Genomic DNA, 18,429 nt, shown 5'->3' on the forward strand with positions numbered 1-18,429 from the left:
TGGTGAAAAATAATTTTGACGTTTGCTGAAATTGTGATTCGAGTCTCTCACGAGTTCTCCGTATGTTTCGCCAACAGACACTTTCTGATAAACCTCATTGTTTGCATTTCTTTTTCAAATAATTTATTCAATAAAGGTTTTACACATAAAACATCACTTTCGTTTCGTCTTTTTAGCTTTACCCCCAGGCTGTTGCAGGGGCATGGAATGACCTGAACTTTTCAGGTGTTGAAATAACTTATTACGGGAGGAATATTCACGCTGGCAGGTGCCGCAAAAATTGGGAGGTAGTAATGTAGTATCGATACTTGCTGGCACCGATTTACTTTTAAAGTTTTTTATTGGCTTTTCTTTTGATTTGGTTTTATGCTTTTGACGTTTATTTGCTTTAGTCTCGTCAGAGTTTCTTTGATCAGGTTGTGGACTCGCTGCAGCGGCCGATGTGGCTGCCAGATCAGGTTTGTCAGCCTTTCCTTCAAATCGTTCGGCATGGCCGCTATCATCGTCCGATTCCTGACCAACTGTGCTTTGGTTCTGCTCGTCCGAAAAGTTTGAGCTTCCGGGCAATGTCTCGTTTGTAACGTCACGAGAGTCTTCGTCTGATGACGTCATAGCTTCGAATATCTTCGCTCGTTGTTTTAATTTTCTTCGTTGTTTCTTCGACAACCTGAAAGCACGCAAGCCAAATAATGTGTAAATGGACACCAGCAATAAAGCTCCTCATTCTTTTGACTTTATTTCAAAACCATTAGAGTTCAGACTGCTTGCAAACGGTGGCGTAGCAACCCATTGGATACTCGACATATCCAAAGGGTTCTTGGGGGCGGAAAAATATAAACTCCTCCTGTTTTTTATTGTAGAGTGAAATAGTCAAACCAAAACCGAGCCGTTTATAGCGAGCATTGCTTTGGGTTTGTACTTTCTCAATTTTATTGCAGACTAACGTCGCTTTGCTCTGTGATGTTATGCATAGAATTTCAACAAAATTAGCTTGCTGTTGAAGTGAAAAAAAATTCGCTGGTTACTTAAATGAAATGAGGTTACCCTGCAACGTTAGGTTAAAAACAGATGTGCAAAAGATTGCCAAGAGCGCAGTTGATGTCATTAAGTTTATAAAATAACAAAGTATTGCTTGTGTAATGTGCATTGTGCAGCCTACATCGCGATAATTCGACGGTACCATTAAATTTTTGAATTCATGGCAAAAATATCAAAGTAAAATTAACCAATAGTCTAGATGAGGTAGTTTGGAAACTATCATTACAGTAAGCTAACTTAATTAGGCCATCGATACTGTTTCGCATCTGCAATAGCTTATCTGGTGATTATTACTTTTCTCTATTGGGAATTTTTTTTTTTTTCAGTGTAGGCTACTGCTGCGTGGGGTACGCTAACAGAGGGGGTAACTTGTTGCCAGTATCTGTGGGCGGCAGACGGTGCTACAATGCCACTGCTTGCAAGTAATCATCTTTCCAACCAATATTGATGCAAGATCAAAAACTTGACTACTCACTTTGTTTTCTTTTCAACATACTCCTCTTCGTTAGACAATCCTTCATCTAAAACGTAGAATGAAATTTTAACGTTTTGCGAGTGGGCCTCAATTGCTGAAAGTAGCTTCACGTTTCAGTGTAACACCTTTTACCACTAATTTTGGTGAATAATATTAGCACTTCTGACAATTTCTATGATAGCGGTGTCGACCTTACTGCAAAATTGCTTAATATCAAGAGGTTGATTATTTGTATAAAAAAAAATGAACTTTTTCACCTTCATCAGGGTGACTCTCTTTTTCGACTTCGCTTTTCATTTCAGCCTGGAGCAGCAACATCTTCTCTTTGTGCTTTTTAGATTTTTCATGATTTTTGTATCTACAACAAAAGTAAGATTTTTGTATTTACAACTAGATACGGGTCTTGCCATCACACAGGCATCAGCTTAGGCATCAATCACACAGGCATGCAATCACACAGGCATCAACTTACGCTTTGTCGGTTTTGAACTGCTTGTTGCAAGCGACGCAAAAAAGCTGGTTTTCAAAATCATCATCTTCATCTTGGGCGTCATCATCTGTATCTTTCTCTTCGATGTTGTCTTCATCAGACGAGAAACCAAACTCATCCTGGATGGAAGTATAAAAATGAGGAAACACAAGAAGCACTACTGCCTAGCATAGAAAGAACTCACTGCATCACCATTTTTAACATAGACGTGCCATATTGAGCTGGTGTCATCTGCAAATGCTAAACGTAAAACCAGGTGCTCCGTTTCATTATTTTGCCTAAGAGATTATTTAAACACCCTATGACGCTATTTTGTTTCTTTTTCTTTAAAAATAACGTTAATTTCCCAACGCAAAATAGTGCTCAGTGGGCGTAATGTGGAAGGTAATCGAACAGAACTATTAAAGTAGCTTCCTTTAGTTAAGCTCGCCCCCTCGCCTGATACCTAACAGACTTTAGCTCCATGACTGGTCGCAGATGTAATGACGAGAAATAATAGGAAAACAGTGTTGTGCGTCACGATAGTTCAGCTCAGTGACAGTCGAAAATGACAGCAACAGTGTGAACGTTGGAACCTCACTTTCAGCATGTCTTCCAGCTGTGAAACTCTTGCTGCGTGTTCTTGAGATTGTTCCTCGTTGCGTTTCTCGTACAAAACTGCTTCTTCCACTCTTGCCCTAGATAGAGGTTAAATATAATGTTGAGAAGATTTTACAAAGTTTTTGTATAGATTTAGAAATAACTAATATAGTTTTACTCTTGGAACCAACAGCGCTATTTATTTTCATACATCTGGAACTAAATTTTATGTTGTAGAACATAGTTTTTTAATTGTGTTGTTTTGTTAGAATTGATAACATTTTAACTGTAAGACTCTACGACGTTATGTTGCACCATTTCATAACAAAGGTCCCTATTTTGCTCCCCCCAATAATGGGCATTGTTTTACACTACAATTTCTTTTTAGACAGACAAAACAAAGTAACTTTAGCGGGTTTAACATGTTTTATTACCAAGTAAGGCACATAACAATTAAAAAAATCAACGTTTTCGACAAGTACGTGTGTCCCCTTGGGGAACTACTTAAATCTGCGATATGCTATATTATGCATAAAATGAAAATTATAAGATAAAATGACAGCAACAGTATATTATATTTTATCTTGTAATTTTCATTTTATTTATATTGCAGATTTAAGTAACTCCTGATGGGGACACACGTACGAGTCGAAAGCGTTTCAGTTGATTTTTTTTAATTATGTTATATTTCTTGGTAACAAAACATGTTAAACCCGCTAAGGTTACTTTGTTTTGTCTGTCTTTGGTTCAACAAAGCAAACTCTCTACCAAAGCTTTAATTGTTTCTTTTCATATACGCATTTAAACAGATTAAATGCAACATCAGACAAAAGACGGTTGAGGCATCTATACGTAGAGTGATGTGTTATGGTGCTGAATGCTAGCAACGGGGAAAAGAGATATCAGACTGATGCAAACAACAGAAATAATGACGTGTGGTAAGACACTTTTCGACAAAGCCAGAAATGACTTCTTTTGTTGACTGGTTGGATATCGCAGAGTATTTGCGTGAACAGTGATTACGTTCTGAGATGGCTGGGACATCTTGAAAAGATAGACCAGAACTAGCAAGACGACTTTCGAAGAAGGTAATAACGGAAAAGATGAAAAGTGAAGACCAAAGAAAACATAGACACTAGGGTGTTTCATTTTTTCACCATTTTTAAAATTCAAAATGCCTGGGGTCCCATCTGGTGGTATTTGGGGGAAAAAGTTTACACCCCAAATTTTTTTCAATTATGACGTCATATTGAGGTGGTCCACGAGGTTTGAAATTTTTGGGCCTCAAAATCTCGAAATTTGGGCGTATCTCCGGAACCACTCATCATAGATCGACAAAATTAGTATCAAAATGCGCAGAAGGGTCGGTTTCCTATACCTGATGTAGAGAATATTAAGGTCTATCTGCTTGAGAAAAAAAGTTATTTCAAAAAATCTGATTTTTGGTCTATTTTCTCCTGATGAACAGTGATCAAGATAACAAGTTTTTCTGTATTTTTCCACTCTTGGAAGCTGCTATTGCGTAATAATAGTCCTTGTTCGTTTTGCAAGAGACGAAAGGGTAATAATTGAAGGTATTATAATGATGATGATGGCTATCCCTCGTCGAGGATATTGTAATGTAACCGTTGAGGAAGAGGTTGTTGCTCACAAGAGCTCAGAAGAGGTTGTTGCTCCAATTAAACATGTTGCTCACCTGCTTTAGATTTTGATTAAGTGTCATTGTGGCATTAAGGTCAAGTATTAGTAAGTCGATGCAAAACTTCAAGGAATCGGAGAAAAATGTGCTTCCCCTTAATTCAGATGTAATCATCACTATCTTTACTTGAGGAAGAAAGTATGGTAGCCGAAACTAATCCCAAGTTTTTGAAGAAAATACGGTACCCTATTTCAAAGATTTGAAAGATGAACTGCTGAAAGATGTAGTTGGCATATGGAACAAAGCTGGTCTTCCAGTGCTTAGCAAACAGAGAATTGAAGCCAAGTTAAAAGACGTGATAGAGAAGTACAATACAGCAAGAAAGAAAAAAATGAAACGCAGAGGTAATGAGGTTAATCAAGAATGGTTACATAACTTGTTCGATATATGTGCAATGTGTATGCAAGTGTTCGATCTCCGAAAATCTGGTTGTTTTTCAAAAGAAACTCTCTTGCAGCTGTGAACTCGAAAACCGAGTCCAGGAGAAAGAAATCGCTTTCTTGAAAGATCAGTAAAAAGATTGAAAAATGTTTATCGGTGGCGTAGATGTCAACCATGTAGAAAAGGCTTTAGAACGGGAAAATCATAAAAGGGGGTGGGAAACGAGCAGTGAAGTTGAACAACCAAGCACTTTGGGCATACAATCTGCCAAAGCATCGGCATTACTATGTTCGAAACAGAGAAAAAGAAATGAAGCAGTTAGATGTCTACACAGTAGCGAAAGCGACTCTGATGGGGATATAAATTGGGAAGATGATAGGGAATACGAGCCTCTGAAACCAGCCGTTGGGGGAAAAGTGTACAAGAAAGTACATTCTTTTTCAATAAATGATAGAAGTTGTTTACTTGCTGATCGTAGGATGACTTCAGTACACCCACAGTCAGATCTTATGAGGTCGGTTCTTGGAAAAGATCAACTAGCTGCATCACCTTCGACAGTATACCGCCAACGACAAAAAACAAGAGAAAAATCTCTGATGGAAAGTGAGAACCTTCTCAACTCAGCTTCTGCCATGCAGTTATGTTATGATGGGCGCATTGTCGATAAAATAGATCGATACGTTTTCTTGGGTCAACTTGTTGATGATAATGGCATGAAGCACGAAAGTGTGCTTGCTGTTAAATATTTTCCCAAAAGTGTGTCGGTCACTGCAGCAATGATTTTTGACACCATCATCCAGGAGGCTTGCAGAGTTCACCTATCCTAAGTATATTCAGTCATGGTTGATACGACTGCTCTCAATACCGGAAAAAAGTCCGGAGTTAATACTCGACTGGTCAATTATTTTAATGATGAAGTTGGTCATGATATTCATACCCTTAAATGTATGTTCCACATAAACGAAATATATCTTTCCCATGTCATTTCTTTTGTGGACGGCGCCAAGAAGGGTCCCGGAGCAATACAAAATGGGGCTTTACTTAACCAGATAGCAAGACTAGACAAGCCCAGTACTGAAACCTTAACACCAACTATTATTACGCAATAACAGCTTCCAAGAGTGGAAAAATACAGAAAAACTTTTTATCTTGATCACCTGAAATCTGTTTATCAGGAGAAAATAGACCAAAAATCAGATTTTTTGAAATAACTTTTTTTCTCAAGCAGATAGACCTTAATAGTCTCTACATCAGGTATAAGAAACTGACCCTTCTGCGCATTTTGATACTAATTTTGTCGATCTATGATGAGTGGTTTCGGAGATACGCCCAAATTTCGAGATTTTGAGGCCCAAAAATTTCAAACCTCGTGGACCACCTCAATATGATGTCATAATTGAAAAAAAATTGGGGTGTAAACTTTTTTCCCCAAATACCACCAGATGGGACCCCAGGCATTTTGAATTTTAAAAATGGTGAAAAAATGAAACAACCTAATAGACACACTGAAGAAAGACCTGACAAAGAGGAAGCTAAAAATTCAAGATGCCGACGATAGAGAAAATCGAAGAATAGCCGCAGACAGCTGGTGGATCCTGATGCTTCGGGATCAGGTCCTTTGAAGCAAAATGAAGAGAAACGTGCAGACAGTGCTCAAAAACGCTTATTTCATACTTCAACATTTCCGCTCGTTTCTGTGCCGCTTTTTCCGCTTGCTTGGCCGCTTGTTGTTCCAGCACTGCACGGTGGGCTCGAACACGGGGATCTCGCTTGCGGACAAACCGGACCAAGTCCTACGCAAAAATGACATCACAGTAAACATTAATCAGTTTCGAAAACTTTCAAGAAGCGAGCTATATTTTGCATTTGCTTGAAGGTTTGTACAAGTGCACACGCAGCTGCAATGCGATAGTTGGTGACAATTTTGTTATAGGCTACTGTAATTCAGTCTTGCTCGTAACTTTGTTAAAATATCAATGAATCAAGCGTTATGGTATACAAATTGCTATGAATCGTAGTAATTAAAAATTGCCAGGCCTATTTCCCAAGATCATGTTATGACTTCAATTCGTGTCCGCTTGTTTACCCTGACGATTTCATTTCTTTTTTTCTTTTCTTTCTCTCGCTCTGTTTTGTTTTCTTTTTCGATTAGCCGAGCGATTCTTCTCTCCGGTGCTTCTCGCACGTCATACTTTTCTATCCAAACGTAGCTCAACTTGGTGAAATAGGATTGCCATGCCGCGTAGAACCGATAAACAACCTGCAAGATGAAGAACAGGCGATGCAAGAAAGATTGGCATTCACTGCAACAGAGTATCGTACTCAAAATACGGTACAATCAATTTGACTTACAACTTAATAAAAAGAAACAAAAGTAAAAGCGGATTATCACCTTATAGATCTTGTGATAGTTCAGCTTAGTTTGCACTGGTAGAATGTATCATGTTATTTAACGTAAAACGATTTTTTGGTCAAAACAAACTGGACTACGCATGTACTCTAAAAACTACATCGTTACAAATGTCACACACAAAAAACAAGCATCTCCAATTAAACAGCCAAGTGACATGGTTAAGTGGTGACAGCTAAGTGACCAACAGCTAGGTGACAGAGCACCAAATAAATGCGTAGAGTTGTGCTACAACAATTCAACGCAACCGAATAATTCAAGCAAAGTTACTGGAATCAAATACAAACAACTTTCATACTTCATCGTAATCACTTTCAGAGTCTCCAAAGTCGGGCATTATTTCTTCGTTTTCGGAATCTTCCGTGCAAAATTTCATGTCTTCTACAACAATCTTCTTAAATATATCTCGGTACACAGAATAAAACCCCTGAAATATAATCAAACAGGAAAAGCTGTTCACCGGTTTCAGTCGTTCATACAAATGCAAATGTTCATTTTAATGGAACATTTTAGAGACTGGTTACAGTACAAAAAAAGCACTACGATAAATGGTATTAATAGCACAAAAGAGTGTTCAATGCCAAGCACAATGCTAAGCAGAGCTCACTCAAGTAAATTGAATCACTTAAATTATATCAAAGTAACCTTTACAGCCTGTTTTACTCTTTGCGGGATAGTCAGAAGGTGCTTATTGAAATAGAATCATGACTACAGCGTTATTCAGATGTGAAGTAAATACATCAAAGTTAAGGCATCATTGCAGAAAAAAAATACACAAAAAAGAACATAGATGATACCTTTTCATCATCACCGAAACCTCGATATGCAGACGGCGTAAAGAATTCCAGCAAGTCTAAAGTTTCGTCTTTAAAGGCAGCAAATTGCTTTTTATGCAAGATTTCACTTCGATGTCGGTCATACCTACAATATACGGTATATATGAAATAGGCTGAGCATAAATTAAAATCATGCAATGTGGGGATAGTTTGTGATTGAGAATAAGTAGTTTGAAAGGTGTTGCGACCGTGCCACATTTTAAATTGATTATCCTGCTTTAGTATCATGCACGTTATAACGTCCGCGTTTTGTCGCTTCTCCCTTTTTCTTGACCTATGCTTTGTTTGGCACATATTGTTTTTTCGTTGTGATGGTCAGACATAAAAACAAACTGAAATGAAACACTTGAATCAATTCCAATGTTAAAATATTCTAATTCATTGTTAAACTGAATATTAAAATTGATTTAAAACCTACACGCAGATTGGCATCATAGTTGCCGGTTATTTTGTTTGGTGTACTTTGGCAGACAGGATTACGATGATCTTGTTTACGAGTTACGAGAATAAGCAGTGGTAGCGTGTGAGGAATTGGAGTTTCGGCGATATGCTTTAGATTTAGTTCGATGAGCATGTTACACTTATTTCAGGTAATTTTGCAACTTTTTGGATAATTTTTATAATCGAAATTTAAAGAGCAGCTGATAGTCATGTTTGACAACTTCAGAGCAGAGGTGAAAAATTACATTTTTTTCATTTTTTGTCAAGTAGAATCAAGTTTTGTCGTTTTGTCTCCCACTGAAATCTATTCGTACAGGATTGCCAAAGTGCACTGCGCCCAACCAAATATTCGCTACACTTTCCAAGAGCAGAGCAAAGCGTTATGCACATAGAATACTGGAGCGTTCGGAGTTCATGATTCCAGCAAGTCGAACACATAACGAAAGCAAACTGGTAGAATTGTGAAATAAAGTCGGCATTTCAACTCAAGATAAAGTTTTGTCTAGAAATATGTGTTTTGAGAAGGGTTCAGATGAAGTTCGCTTCTAAACACGTTGAAAGGAAGCTTTTGGGAGAACCATAAGAAAAATACCGGAATGGCCAGTTTCAGAGAAAATGATTCGGTGAATTTTCGAGAATTTGTAGGGAGTATTTAGGTAGGCGGTTTTTGTGTTTACCTTTCTATATTATATCCATGCAAAAAGTTAGGCAATTGACTTAACTCATAAGCTTAACACTGGTCAAATTTTTTTTTTTTTTTGCAAGACAAACCAACAATCATTTCTAAGCAATTCTAGCGCCCAAGTAAGTTATTCAATACTAATACGCAGTCAGTGATATGCTTGGTCAAAACTTATGAGTTAGCTTTTAAGTTGCAGTATTTTTGTTCTTAGCATTGCTGGCAAGAACGACTGCAACAAGTATGAGTGCTAGACCAAGTAGCTCAAGACGATTACAGGTAATCTAACAAACTCAGGTTTATTCTACAGTATATAATTCTAAACTGCCACTAGATTTTAACTTAGTTGATTATGAACATCAACCGCTGAATGACCACTGTTTTTTTTTTTATCTAAGAGTTTATTTGATTAACTTCTATTGTTAATCAATGAAACGCCGTTTGATAACTTTTTTTTCTTGCTGAGACTTTTTTGATGACACTTTACTAACTTACTGCCTGTTTTACCACTGCTTTTTTTGGCTGAGAGTTTATTCAATTAACTTCTATTGTTAATCATGAAACGCCGTTTGATAACTTTTTTTTCTTGCCGAGACTTTTTTGATGACACTTTACTAACTTACTGCCTGTTTGACCACTGCTTTTTTGGCTGAGAGTTTATTCAATTAACTTCTATTGTTAATCACAAAACGCCGGTTGATAACTTTTTTTTTCTTGCCGAGACTTTAGTTGTGACTTTTTCGCTGACACTTTACTAACTTACTGCCTGTTTGACCACTGCTTTTTTTGGCTGAGAGTTTATTCAATTAACTTCTATTGTTAATCATGAAACGCCGTTTGATAACTTTTTTTTCTTGCCGAGACTTTTTTGATGACACTTTACTAACTTACTGCCTGTTTGACCACTGCTTTTTTGGCTGAGAGTTTATTCAATTAACTTCTATTGTTAATCATGAAACGCCGTTTGATAACTTTTTTTTCTTGCCGAGACTTTTTTGATGACACTTTACTAACTTACTGCCTGTTTGACCACTGCTTTTTTGGCTGAGAGTTTATTCAATTAACTTCTATTGTTAATCACAAAACGCCGATTGATAACTTTTTTTTTCTTGCCGAGACTTTAGTTGTGACTTTTTCGCTGACACTTTACTAACTTACTGCCTGTTTGACCACTGCTTTTTTTGGCTGAGAGTTTATTCAATTAACTTCTATTGTTAATCACGAAACGCCGATTGATAACTTTTTTTTTCTTGCCTAGACTTTAGTTGTGACTTTTTCGCTTTACTTGGTTAACCTCTATAAGCTAATTCCTTTGAATAAACAGATGCAGCTGTGAGATTTTAGAAAGCTCCAAAAAGGCTTTCTCCGAATGGGGATTTCTCCGAACTGGATTTTTCGAATAGTAGAAAACCGGAAATATACGTCGCCTAAGTCAACATAAGCCTTTTGCTAATTGAAATAAACTTATTTTCTAATTGCTTTTAGTAAATATGTAGATCAATGTAATGTAGTGTATTGGTCTGTCGAGTCAATACAGCGTCATCTAATAGTAAATTGACGAGACAATGATTTTTAATTTACCAACACTTCAACCGCAAAATTAAACCGATTTTCTCATGCATGAACACGATTAATCAGGAGCTTTTCTTTGTTTATTTTTGTTCTATTCCGTCGTATTGTTTCAAGATTTATTCTACTTTGCTTAAAACAAGTACTGTACATTGTATCAAGGACATGATCTTTCAAATCGATTTTACGTTGTTGATCGTCGCGGTATTGAAAATTGAAATAGTGATAGTATTGCGCATGACTACACAATATTAGTTTCCAACTCCTATCTAACTAAGAACTAACTGCCATCAATCTGTGATGATGTTTTAAAGGTAAGAGCTTGCAGCATTACACGACATTATGTCGCGGCCAACCTGACGCCTGATAACCGACCGTGGCCGACCTGTCGTATGGACATCTCACCGCTGGACCACTTATCGTGAATTCTACTTTATTCTTTCATAGAGCAGATATTTCATGCAATGTCTAGGCCCTCTAGGGGTTTTTGTTGACCTTACTAATCCGATTAACACCTCCTGATCACAGCATGCCCGTGGCTTGTACCTTGATTCAAACCTTGGACATCTGTTGACCCATTTTAGAAAATAACAGCAGAGCGATCTTAAGCCATGCTAATGGAAACTATTGTATCAAATGATTTCACTGTGTTTCTTTCACTTCCTAGCAAGAGGTACAGTAACATCAATTCGATGTAAAAAAAAATACGACGTAATCCGTTAGGTTCAACCGGTAAGCCATTCCCATGACAACACGCACCTCGAATGACTTACGATTCTAAAAAAATGTTTCCTGATGAAAAACCGCAAACAGGTCGGCCGCGAAATAATCTCCTGAATCCAATAAATGTACACCCCAATGGACACAATTTGTTGCCATCAAGAAAACCGTGGCTTTGTTTTCTTTTGCTACAACATGTAGAATCGAATTCGAAATTCTAGCTTTGGTGTAACTATTTCAACATAACCAACTGTAGATTCGAATTCATAAATGTATTCCCCTGTTTGTAATATTTATATTTTTGCAGTTTATTAAAAAATAAGTAACATAAGTCTTGTGTTACTTGATTTTTTTTTTACGAATGTAATCTTCATAGCAGTTTACAGAGCTCCATATGAATAGCCTCAAGTCTCCTTTGAAAAATGTAATGTTACGTTTTTTTGCTTTGACCAATGCTATCGCACGACTATGTACAGGGGCGTAGCCAGCAAAAAAGTTTAGGGGGGCAAATATTGTCCATGTCAGCAAATCGCCGAAAAGGAAGTAGCCGGAGTGAGGATCCGGGGCCCTTTTCCATAAAACTTAAAAAGATACCGTAAAATTGCGCATTCTGAGAGTACTTTCAGCCTAAATCCATAGCAAAAATCTGTCAAATGAAGCTGTAACAGAAGGTAAAATGTTTATTCAAATTTTCAAAATATTTTAAAAGGTGCAATCGCCTTCTTTTCCTCCCTTGACAAATCACACAAAAACATCATGGTTGAGCATTTCAAGCATCAAAATCAAATCTCTGCATCATATTAAATAATAACTTACCAAGCTTTTTCCTGTGGATCCGATAAAACATCATACGCCGCTTGAATAAGGCGAAACTGTTCTGTTGCTTGTTCAGAATTGTCACGGTTTTTGTCTGAAATCCAAAAACTAGTGGATTATATGCATAGCTCATAACTCTAAAACAGATATTGTAGCATGAATCAAGTATTTTTTCAGCTTAAATTTAATACAGACCAAATTGTAGTATAATGCTTAATAAATCTGATGATAGTATCAAGATTTGCCAATGAGAAATATTGCTGATAAAAGTGTCGCAATAAGTCAGAGCATCAACCTATAAAAACTTGAGGTTTGACTCGACTACACCTACGTGAGAAGCAATGCATTTTACAAGTGCAACTATGTTTCATGGCCTTGTTTACGTTGTTCTTACCTGAGTGAACGCAAAAACATGATAATAGCCTAATCAATTGATTTTTAAAAACACGAACTTTTAACAGAGTTTTCACTTTAGCTGCCAAGCAAAAGAATTTGGCCGCCAGAATAAAGCTCTTGTTGGCCATGCTTTGTCTCCGGAAAAATAAGAGGTCAGAGGCCTATTTATGCATTCATTTATGCAATAAAACTAAAAAAAACTTTTATACTGAACGATTTGAACTTTTCATACACTTTTGATTGTTTGGTATGTTTGTGTGGGAAGCATTGTTGAACCTACAAAGCTGAAAAACAGAAAATTATCGACAATAGTTATGGACATGAGCACTGCTTTAAGACCTAGCTGTTGAGTTCCATGTGTTCTTCACCTGTTTATGAATAACATGGTTAGCAGCAGGCAGCAGTGTCCGAGTGGTTAGCGCGTTGGGCTCGCAGTCGAGAGCCTGCATGTTCGACTTCAGCCACCCACACTTGCTGTTGTTTCTCTGGGTCTGCTACTATTCGGTGAGTCCGATTCGGTGAGTTCCTAACCTCTAACCCCTAACCCTAAAACGGCAATGATAATTAGGCTACGGTACCCGATAATTTAAAAAAAAAAATTGAAAAAATCCCCCGTCAAGGAATCGGACTCACCGAAACGGGCCATTCCGTGTTTCTCTGGGCAAGAAGCTTTACGATAATTGCCTCTACCCAGTGATCGATTTCGAGTAATGGGTAGTACCAAATTTAAGTCATAAGTAGAGTAGACAACCGGAAACAGACATTGCCGTCGGCTGCAGCGTGGGTCAGCGCTCAAGTCCGCTTTCCCGCAATGCAAGATAAAGATATGAAAAACATAACAAACATCTTGGTCAGAGCGGAAAACCATAATATCTTCGTGGGCAAGTTGTAACATAAATTTCCTGAATCCTTTCGTCTGCATGCGATGACACCGAAAAAATACTTTTCTGAAAACGTCTTTTCACGAACTGTATTTCAAGAAAAAATAGCCACAGGATGTCGAAAAGGAGCCGCACGCGGTAGGCCACTAAAACTTGTCACCACAATACAGATTATTGAGGATAAAAGACGGAAATTTCGTCTAGTTGGTAAGCACAAGCAAAACAGTTCTAATATTCGACCAACCTTTCTAACGACATTTCTAAAATGACGAAATTGACTTGAGATTTTCAAACCACATAACTTACATACTGTGACATAATAGTAGATAAGCATTTTTAAGCAATTTTACAGGTGTTCAAAGGAATTGTGCAATGTTTTACAGGTGTTACGAAGTATGATGCAATCTCTGCTCATTTTTTAGCAATATTTCATGACGTAAGACGCCAGGTTAGGTAGACCGTAACAGTTTTATGTGACGTTTGATTTGGGGAACGACTGTCCGTAACACATCTATATAATAATTTGTGCTTGATTGCAACCACTCATCATCAGTCGTTATCTCCGCCTGCAGCAGATTGCGCATCAACATGGCTTATTTGCTTCCAAGAGTGGCGATTTTGAGCCAAATCGCCCAGTGTCGTCAAGTTGAGTCCGGTCCATGATTGAATGTTGTCTTGCCATCGTTTTGGTTGTCTGCCTCGTTTTCTTTTTCCTTCTACTTTGCCTTCTGTGCAAACTTTGCTGATTCCGAATTGTGATCTTTTAGTGTGGCCGAACAGTTTTAAAACTTTTGATTTTATTATTGCTGCAATTGGATGTAGTTTTGTCATAGTTAAAAGATCTTCTATTTTCGTGTGATCAAGTATCCTTTTGTTGGACATTCTTCTCATGATGTGATTTTGGAAGGTAGCATAGGCGTCGAAATAGGGTGGGCACGTATTCTCGAGCAGAGTTTCCACTTTTTGGTCATTTTGAAAAAATTAAAAATAAATGAAACATTGGACTTTGCGCCTTGCCAGTGCCATTCAAAACATTTTTTTTTTCGGTAATTTTTTTTTAAATGTATTCTTGAATGTTCAGTTTGCGCATTTTAATGCTTAATTCCCGTTTGAAAATTTCATTTAGTATGCCTTTAAAGCTTAATTGCTGCAGCGACGCTAAACGCAGTCTTTGTGAGAACGACTAACCATTGCGAATTTACGAACATATATATATACACATTCAATGAAATCTGTTTGAAAACTCTCGCCCACCCAGAATTCCTCTCTTCTAAGAGAAAATCGACGCCTATGGAAGGTAGTGAGTTTTTTCATTGTTGATGATGTCCAATTTACGCATTCTAGACCGTACAGCACGACTGGTAAAACGTAGGTGTTGAAAATTTTTGCTTTCAGTTTGATTGGGAGTCTATTGGATGTTAGAATCTTTTTGTTCTTTTCAAATGCTGCCCAGCCTAAGCCAATTCGGTGTTGCACTGCAGTCTTTCGATCGTTGGTTGCGGATAGTCGGTGGCCAAGATATATGAATTCTGGTACTTGTTCTATTTGTTTTCCATAGAGAGTGAGATTGATTGTGTTGTTAGTTTTGTCGGTTGTAATACATTTGGTTTTGGACACATTTATTTGGAGGCCGAATTTAGAAGCATTTTTTGACAAAGCATCTACGCATTCCTGCATTTTCAGTTTAGAATTATTTATTGCAACCACTATGATGCACCTAATAAAACACTTGCAAGTGGAAAAGGTGCCTAATTCACCTAGTGCCATTGTGAAGCAGCACTTAAATTGTCCAGCACCACAGTGAGGGTGTCTATCTAGCTTGCATCCACATGACTGAGCCCAGATGTTCTTCAAAAACAAGAGCTTCGTTTTACTTTTAAAAAGTCAGCCCATGACATATATGCAACTTTTGGCATTAGTCACAATCTGGGGGAGTTTTTCGGTCATTGACCGATTTTTTAGCAAAATGTCTGAAAAAATATAGTCAATTCGGTCAAAATGCCTGAAAAAAAAATATATATATTATATTCAATTCGGTCAAAATGTCCGAAAAAAGTGTTGCAAGGTTGAGTTTTGCTGAAGAAAGTTGAAGGAGCGTTTGTCTGTTCTAACTTTTTTCAGATAAAACACAACAACGTTTCTCAGCGAAACTTAATGTTGTAGCTAGTCAGGAAGTGCAAATTTAGGTTTGTATCAGCTACTTGAAAGAAAATATTTTCATCAGAAAAAATGACCGAAATAAATAAAAATGACCGAACTTTTCCAAGTCATTTCGGACATATGACCGAAAAGTCTCAGCGAAAAAAAAAAAACCAGGTCACAATATATTAAAAATTTCCTTTAAAAATATCTATCAAATGCTGCAAGTAATGGATGAAGTTAAAACTACTCTTCAGCGTTAATGTCAACCATTAATTCAAATCCGACAAAAGTTATATTATAACACATACGCGCCGACTTCCGGGGAGACCGGGGGGCGGCGCCCCCCGTAAATTTATGGCTGAGAGGCAACAAAAATGGTTATTACAAGTGGTGTTTCAAAGGATAAAACACTTCGCGAAAGAGATTTACATCATTTAAACGGACATAAAGAATGCCGAAAGCGAAATATAGCCTACGTTGCTCTTGCCCGCAAAACCGCAGCTGATCGCATGGCTTTCTCATACGGTATGGAAATTTCAAAGTAGATGGTAGAGTAACTTACGCTGCTGGAATAGTCACGTAACTATTCACTGCAATATTAAGAAAACCAACTAAATTAGACGCGCTATTTTCAACGAGGTCTTCCCGCTGTGAGATCAATTATGATTCAACAGAACGCATTGTTTTTTTTTCGCGATGTGTGAGAATTAAATCGAAAACCGATAAAAGAAAAGGTGTTTAATGGTCTTGGTCGCAGATATTGCTTGCATTAACAATCGTCTCCTACTGCCATTATCACCTAACTAACCTGACATCATTGTTTTATGCGGCCGCTAAGGTTTAACATCGACTTCCACGATCATGGAATGCTACGTAATAAAACATACTTAGAACGATAAACGATTATGTATAACAATAATAAATATAACGATTTACGATAAATATAATTAGAACGATTATATATATCCTACACGCAAAAATAAAAAAACTGATCTCTTAAAATAGCTCTTTCCGCTGTTTTGTCTCGTGAGCTTTGTATATTACTCAACAAGTGCATAAAGTTTAAAATTGATAGAAATCATTAAATTTGAAAATTAAGTTTGAATCACTGCAAATAATCGTATTCAAAACTTTTAGTTCCACCGACGCCATTACACACTCCGCAATCTACGTTGGCAATGATTTTGCCACAGCAAAAATGTGTTTATTTTGAAAACTGCCGAGCTTTGTCCCGTGTATAAGTTGAACCTGTCTTTTTGAAGTGAAAATCACTTGTAAACATCTCGACTTATACTCGAGTATATACGGGATTCGATAAAAGACTATAAAGACTTTCGATAAAAACACAAGAGAAAACACTTCGCTGTTGTTAACGCTTTGAAGGTAAGTAATTAGCAAAACGAAGCTAATAAAACTCATAGCGGGTTTCCACTCTGCTTGAGATCGTGATTTTTTTTGCGTTTTATTTCTTAATATATAACTTCACTGTCTTGATCATTGTTATTCACTCGCACGAAAAGGAAATGAATCGGCTTGTTTTCCAACTGTTCCAGTTATGAGCTAACAATATCAAAACTTTTACGACTAGGTGTGCAGCATGCGTAAAACTAATCGTTTCAAGCAGCGGTTCTAATAAATTCGGTTTGCGACCTAGGTGTCAATATAAACAAGACACTAAGCTTAATCAAAGACTATTTTAATTGAGTAAAATAGCGTTATGGTTATGACGTCATCACCTTTCTCGCCCCCCAAGGTTTTTTGAAAAGTCGGCGCCTATGTTATAACATATAGCCTATACTCATGTTTTTTTTATCACAAAAGATTATAATATAACATACCAGGATGCCATTTTAAAGCTCTTTTCCGATATGCTTTTTTAATATCTTCATCATCTGCATTCAGATCAATTCCCAATACTTCATAATGACATTTCATATTAATGTCAATTCAACAAGCAGACTGCTCTTCTCCAACGTTGTAAGTTATAGTAGTCCTTGGAATTTGCAAGAATAGTATTTAATACAAAAGGCTTTCTAGACAAACTTATATTTTATTCAAGCTAAAAAAGTGCAGTTCAGTTTTAACTTTAACATATATATAGTGATTAATGTAGATAAACCAGAACTTATCCTGTAGGCTAGTACCGGTACATTATATGTATGACAGCAAATTTTATCAAGTCAAAAATTCACAATTTAAAAGTTGACAAACTGTGTACGATAAAACAGTACAATTTCACCTTTAGTGTACAGTACACTGACAGATAAAATCAAGCAACCACACGTCATTTAACATCATATATTAGAGTGAACATGAAACTATAAACTATATTATACACGACATTTAAACACAAGCAGGAGGGAGTCTTGGGTTTACTTGTTTGCATGACGCAAACTGTACATACATTGGTATGTCCACGTGGCATTTGGCCACGAGAGTGAGCACTTAGATTTAACTAATTTGAACAAAAAAAGTGCAATTAAACACCATATTTGATTGCCAAACATGTTTAAACAACAAACCATTCATGGAGTCTTTTAGGGTTGTGTGTAAATGTTTCACCAAATTTCATGCGAAAATCCACGAGGCTTTGCTCATAAAATTTTGCAATCCTTGCCTCAATACGCAATTGTTTGGCGCAGGTACTTCCTATGGATGCAACCTAGTTCGCACCCTCGGTTCGTACCCTGAAAAGATCGAGAGAAAAAATTAAGAAAAGCCGAAGTCGCTGATTGCAGTTTCCGCAAACGAACAAAAACTCTCAGAATCATTACCGGAAATTTTTAAATGTTTGCAGAAACTGCAGAACAACGGAAACTGCGATCAGCGACTTTGGTTTTTTTTAAATTTTTTCTCTAGATCTTTTCCTAGCTTTAG

General features: G+C 37.1%; 1 protein-coding gene across 2 annotated transcripts; it reads right to left on the reverse strand.

Moving 5' to 3' along the window:
* Window positions 1-120: 120 nt before the first annotated feature.
* On the reverse strand, window positions 121-18,111 carry LOC145781792 (dnaJ homolog subfamily C member 21-like). 2 transcript variants are annotated; one of them, XM_082593473.1, is made up of 12 exons: window positions 18,075-18,111; window positions 17,391-17,545; window positions 12,134-12,227; window positions 7,870-7,993; window positions 7,371-7,499; window positions 6,749-6,922; window positions 6,337-6,455; window positions 2,584-2,680; window positions 1,986-2,122; window positions 1,771-1,871; window positions 1,514-1,559; window positions 121-667 (listed from the first exon to the last, which is right to left on the reverse strand). In XM_082593473.1, exons 2-12 carry the CDS (start codon window positions 17,485-17,487, stop codon window positions 154-156), a joined length of 1,632 nt encoding a protein of 543 aa, XP_082449599.1. In that variant the 5' UTR covers window positions 17,488-17,545; window positions 18,075-18,111; the 3' UTR covers window positions 121-153. The 2 variants fall into 2 exon arrangements, with proteins under 2 accessions (XP_082449599.1, XP_082449592.1); XM_082593466.1 differs by lacking the exon at window positions 18,075-18,111 and having other exon boundaries at window positions 17,391-17,607.
* Window positions 18,112-18,429: the final 318 nt, after the last annotated feature.

This window comes from Aplidium turbinatum, chromosome 1 (assembly GCF_918807975.1).
Source record: "Aplidium turbinatum chromosome 1, kaAplTurb1.1, whole genome shotgun sequence".
Taxonomy (NCBI): domain Eukaryota; kingdom Metazoa; phylum Chordata; class Ascidiacea; order Aplousobranchia; family Polyclinidae; genus Aplidium; species Aplidium turbinatum.

What these genes read in the sequence shown, in the direction of transcription:
- LOC145781792 (XM_082593473.1), bottom strand. Translation starts at nt 17,487, where the DNA reads ATGAAATGTCATTATGAAGTATTGGGAATTGATCTGAATGCAGATGAT. An exon ending in GATCCACAGGAAAAAGCTTG is followed by an intron (nt 7,994 to 12,133) that starts GTAAGTTATTAT and finishes CGTATATTGTAG; the next exon opens with GTATGACCGACATCGAAGTG. An exon ending in GTTTCGGTGATGATGAAAAG is followed by an intron (nt 7,500 to 7,869) that starts GTATCATCTATG and finishes ATTATATTTCAG; the next exon opens with GGGTTTTATTCTGTGTACCG.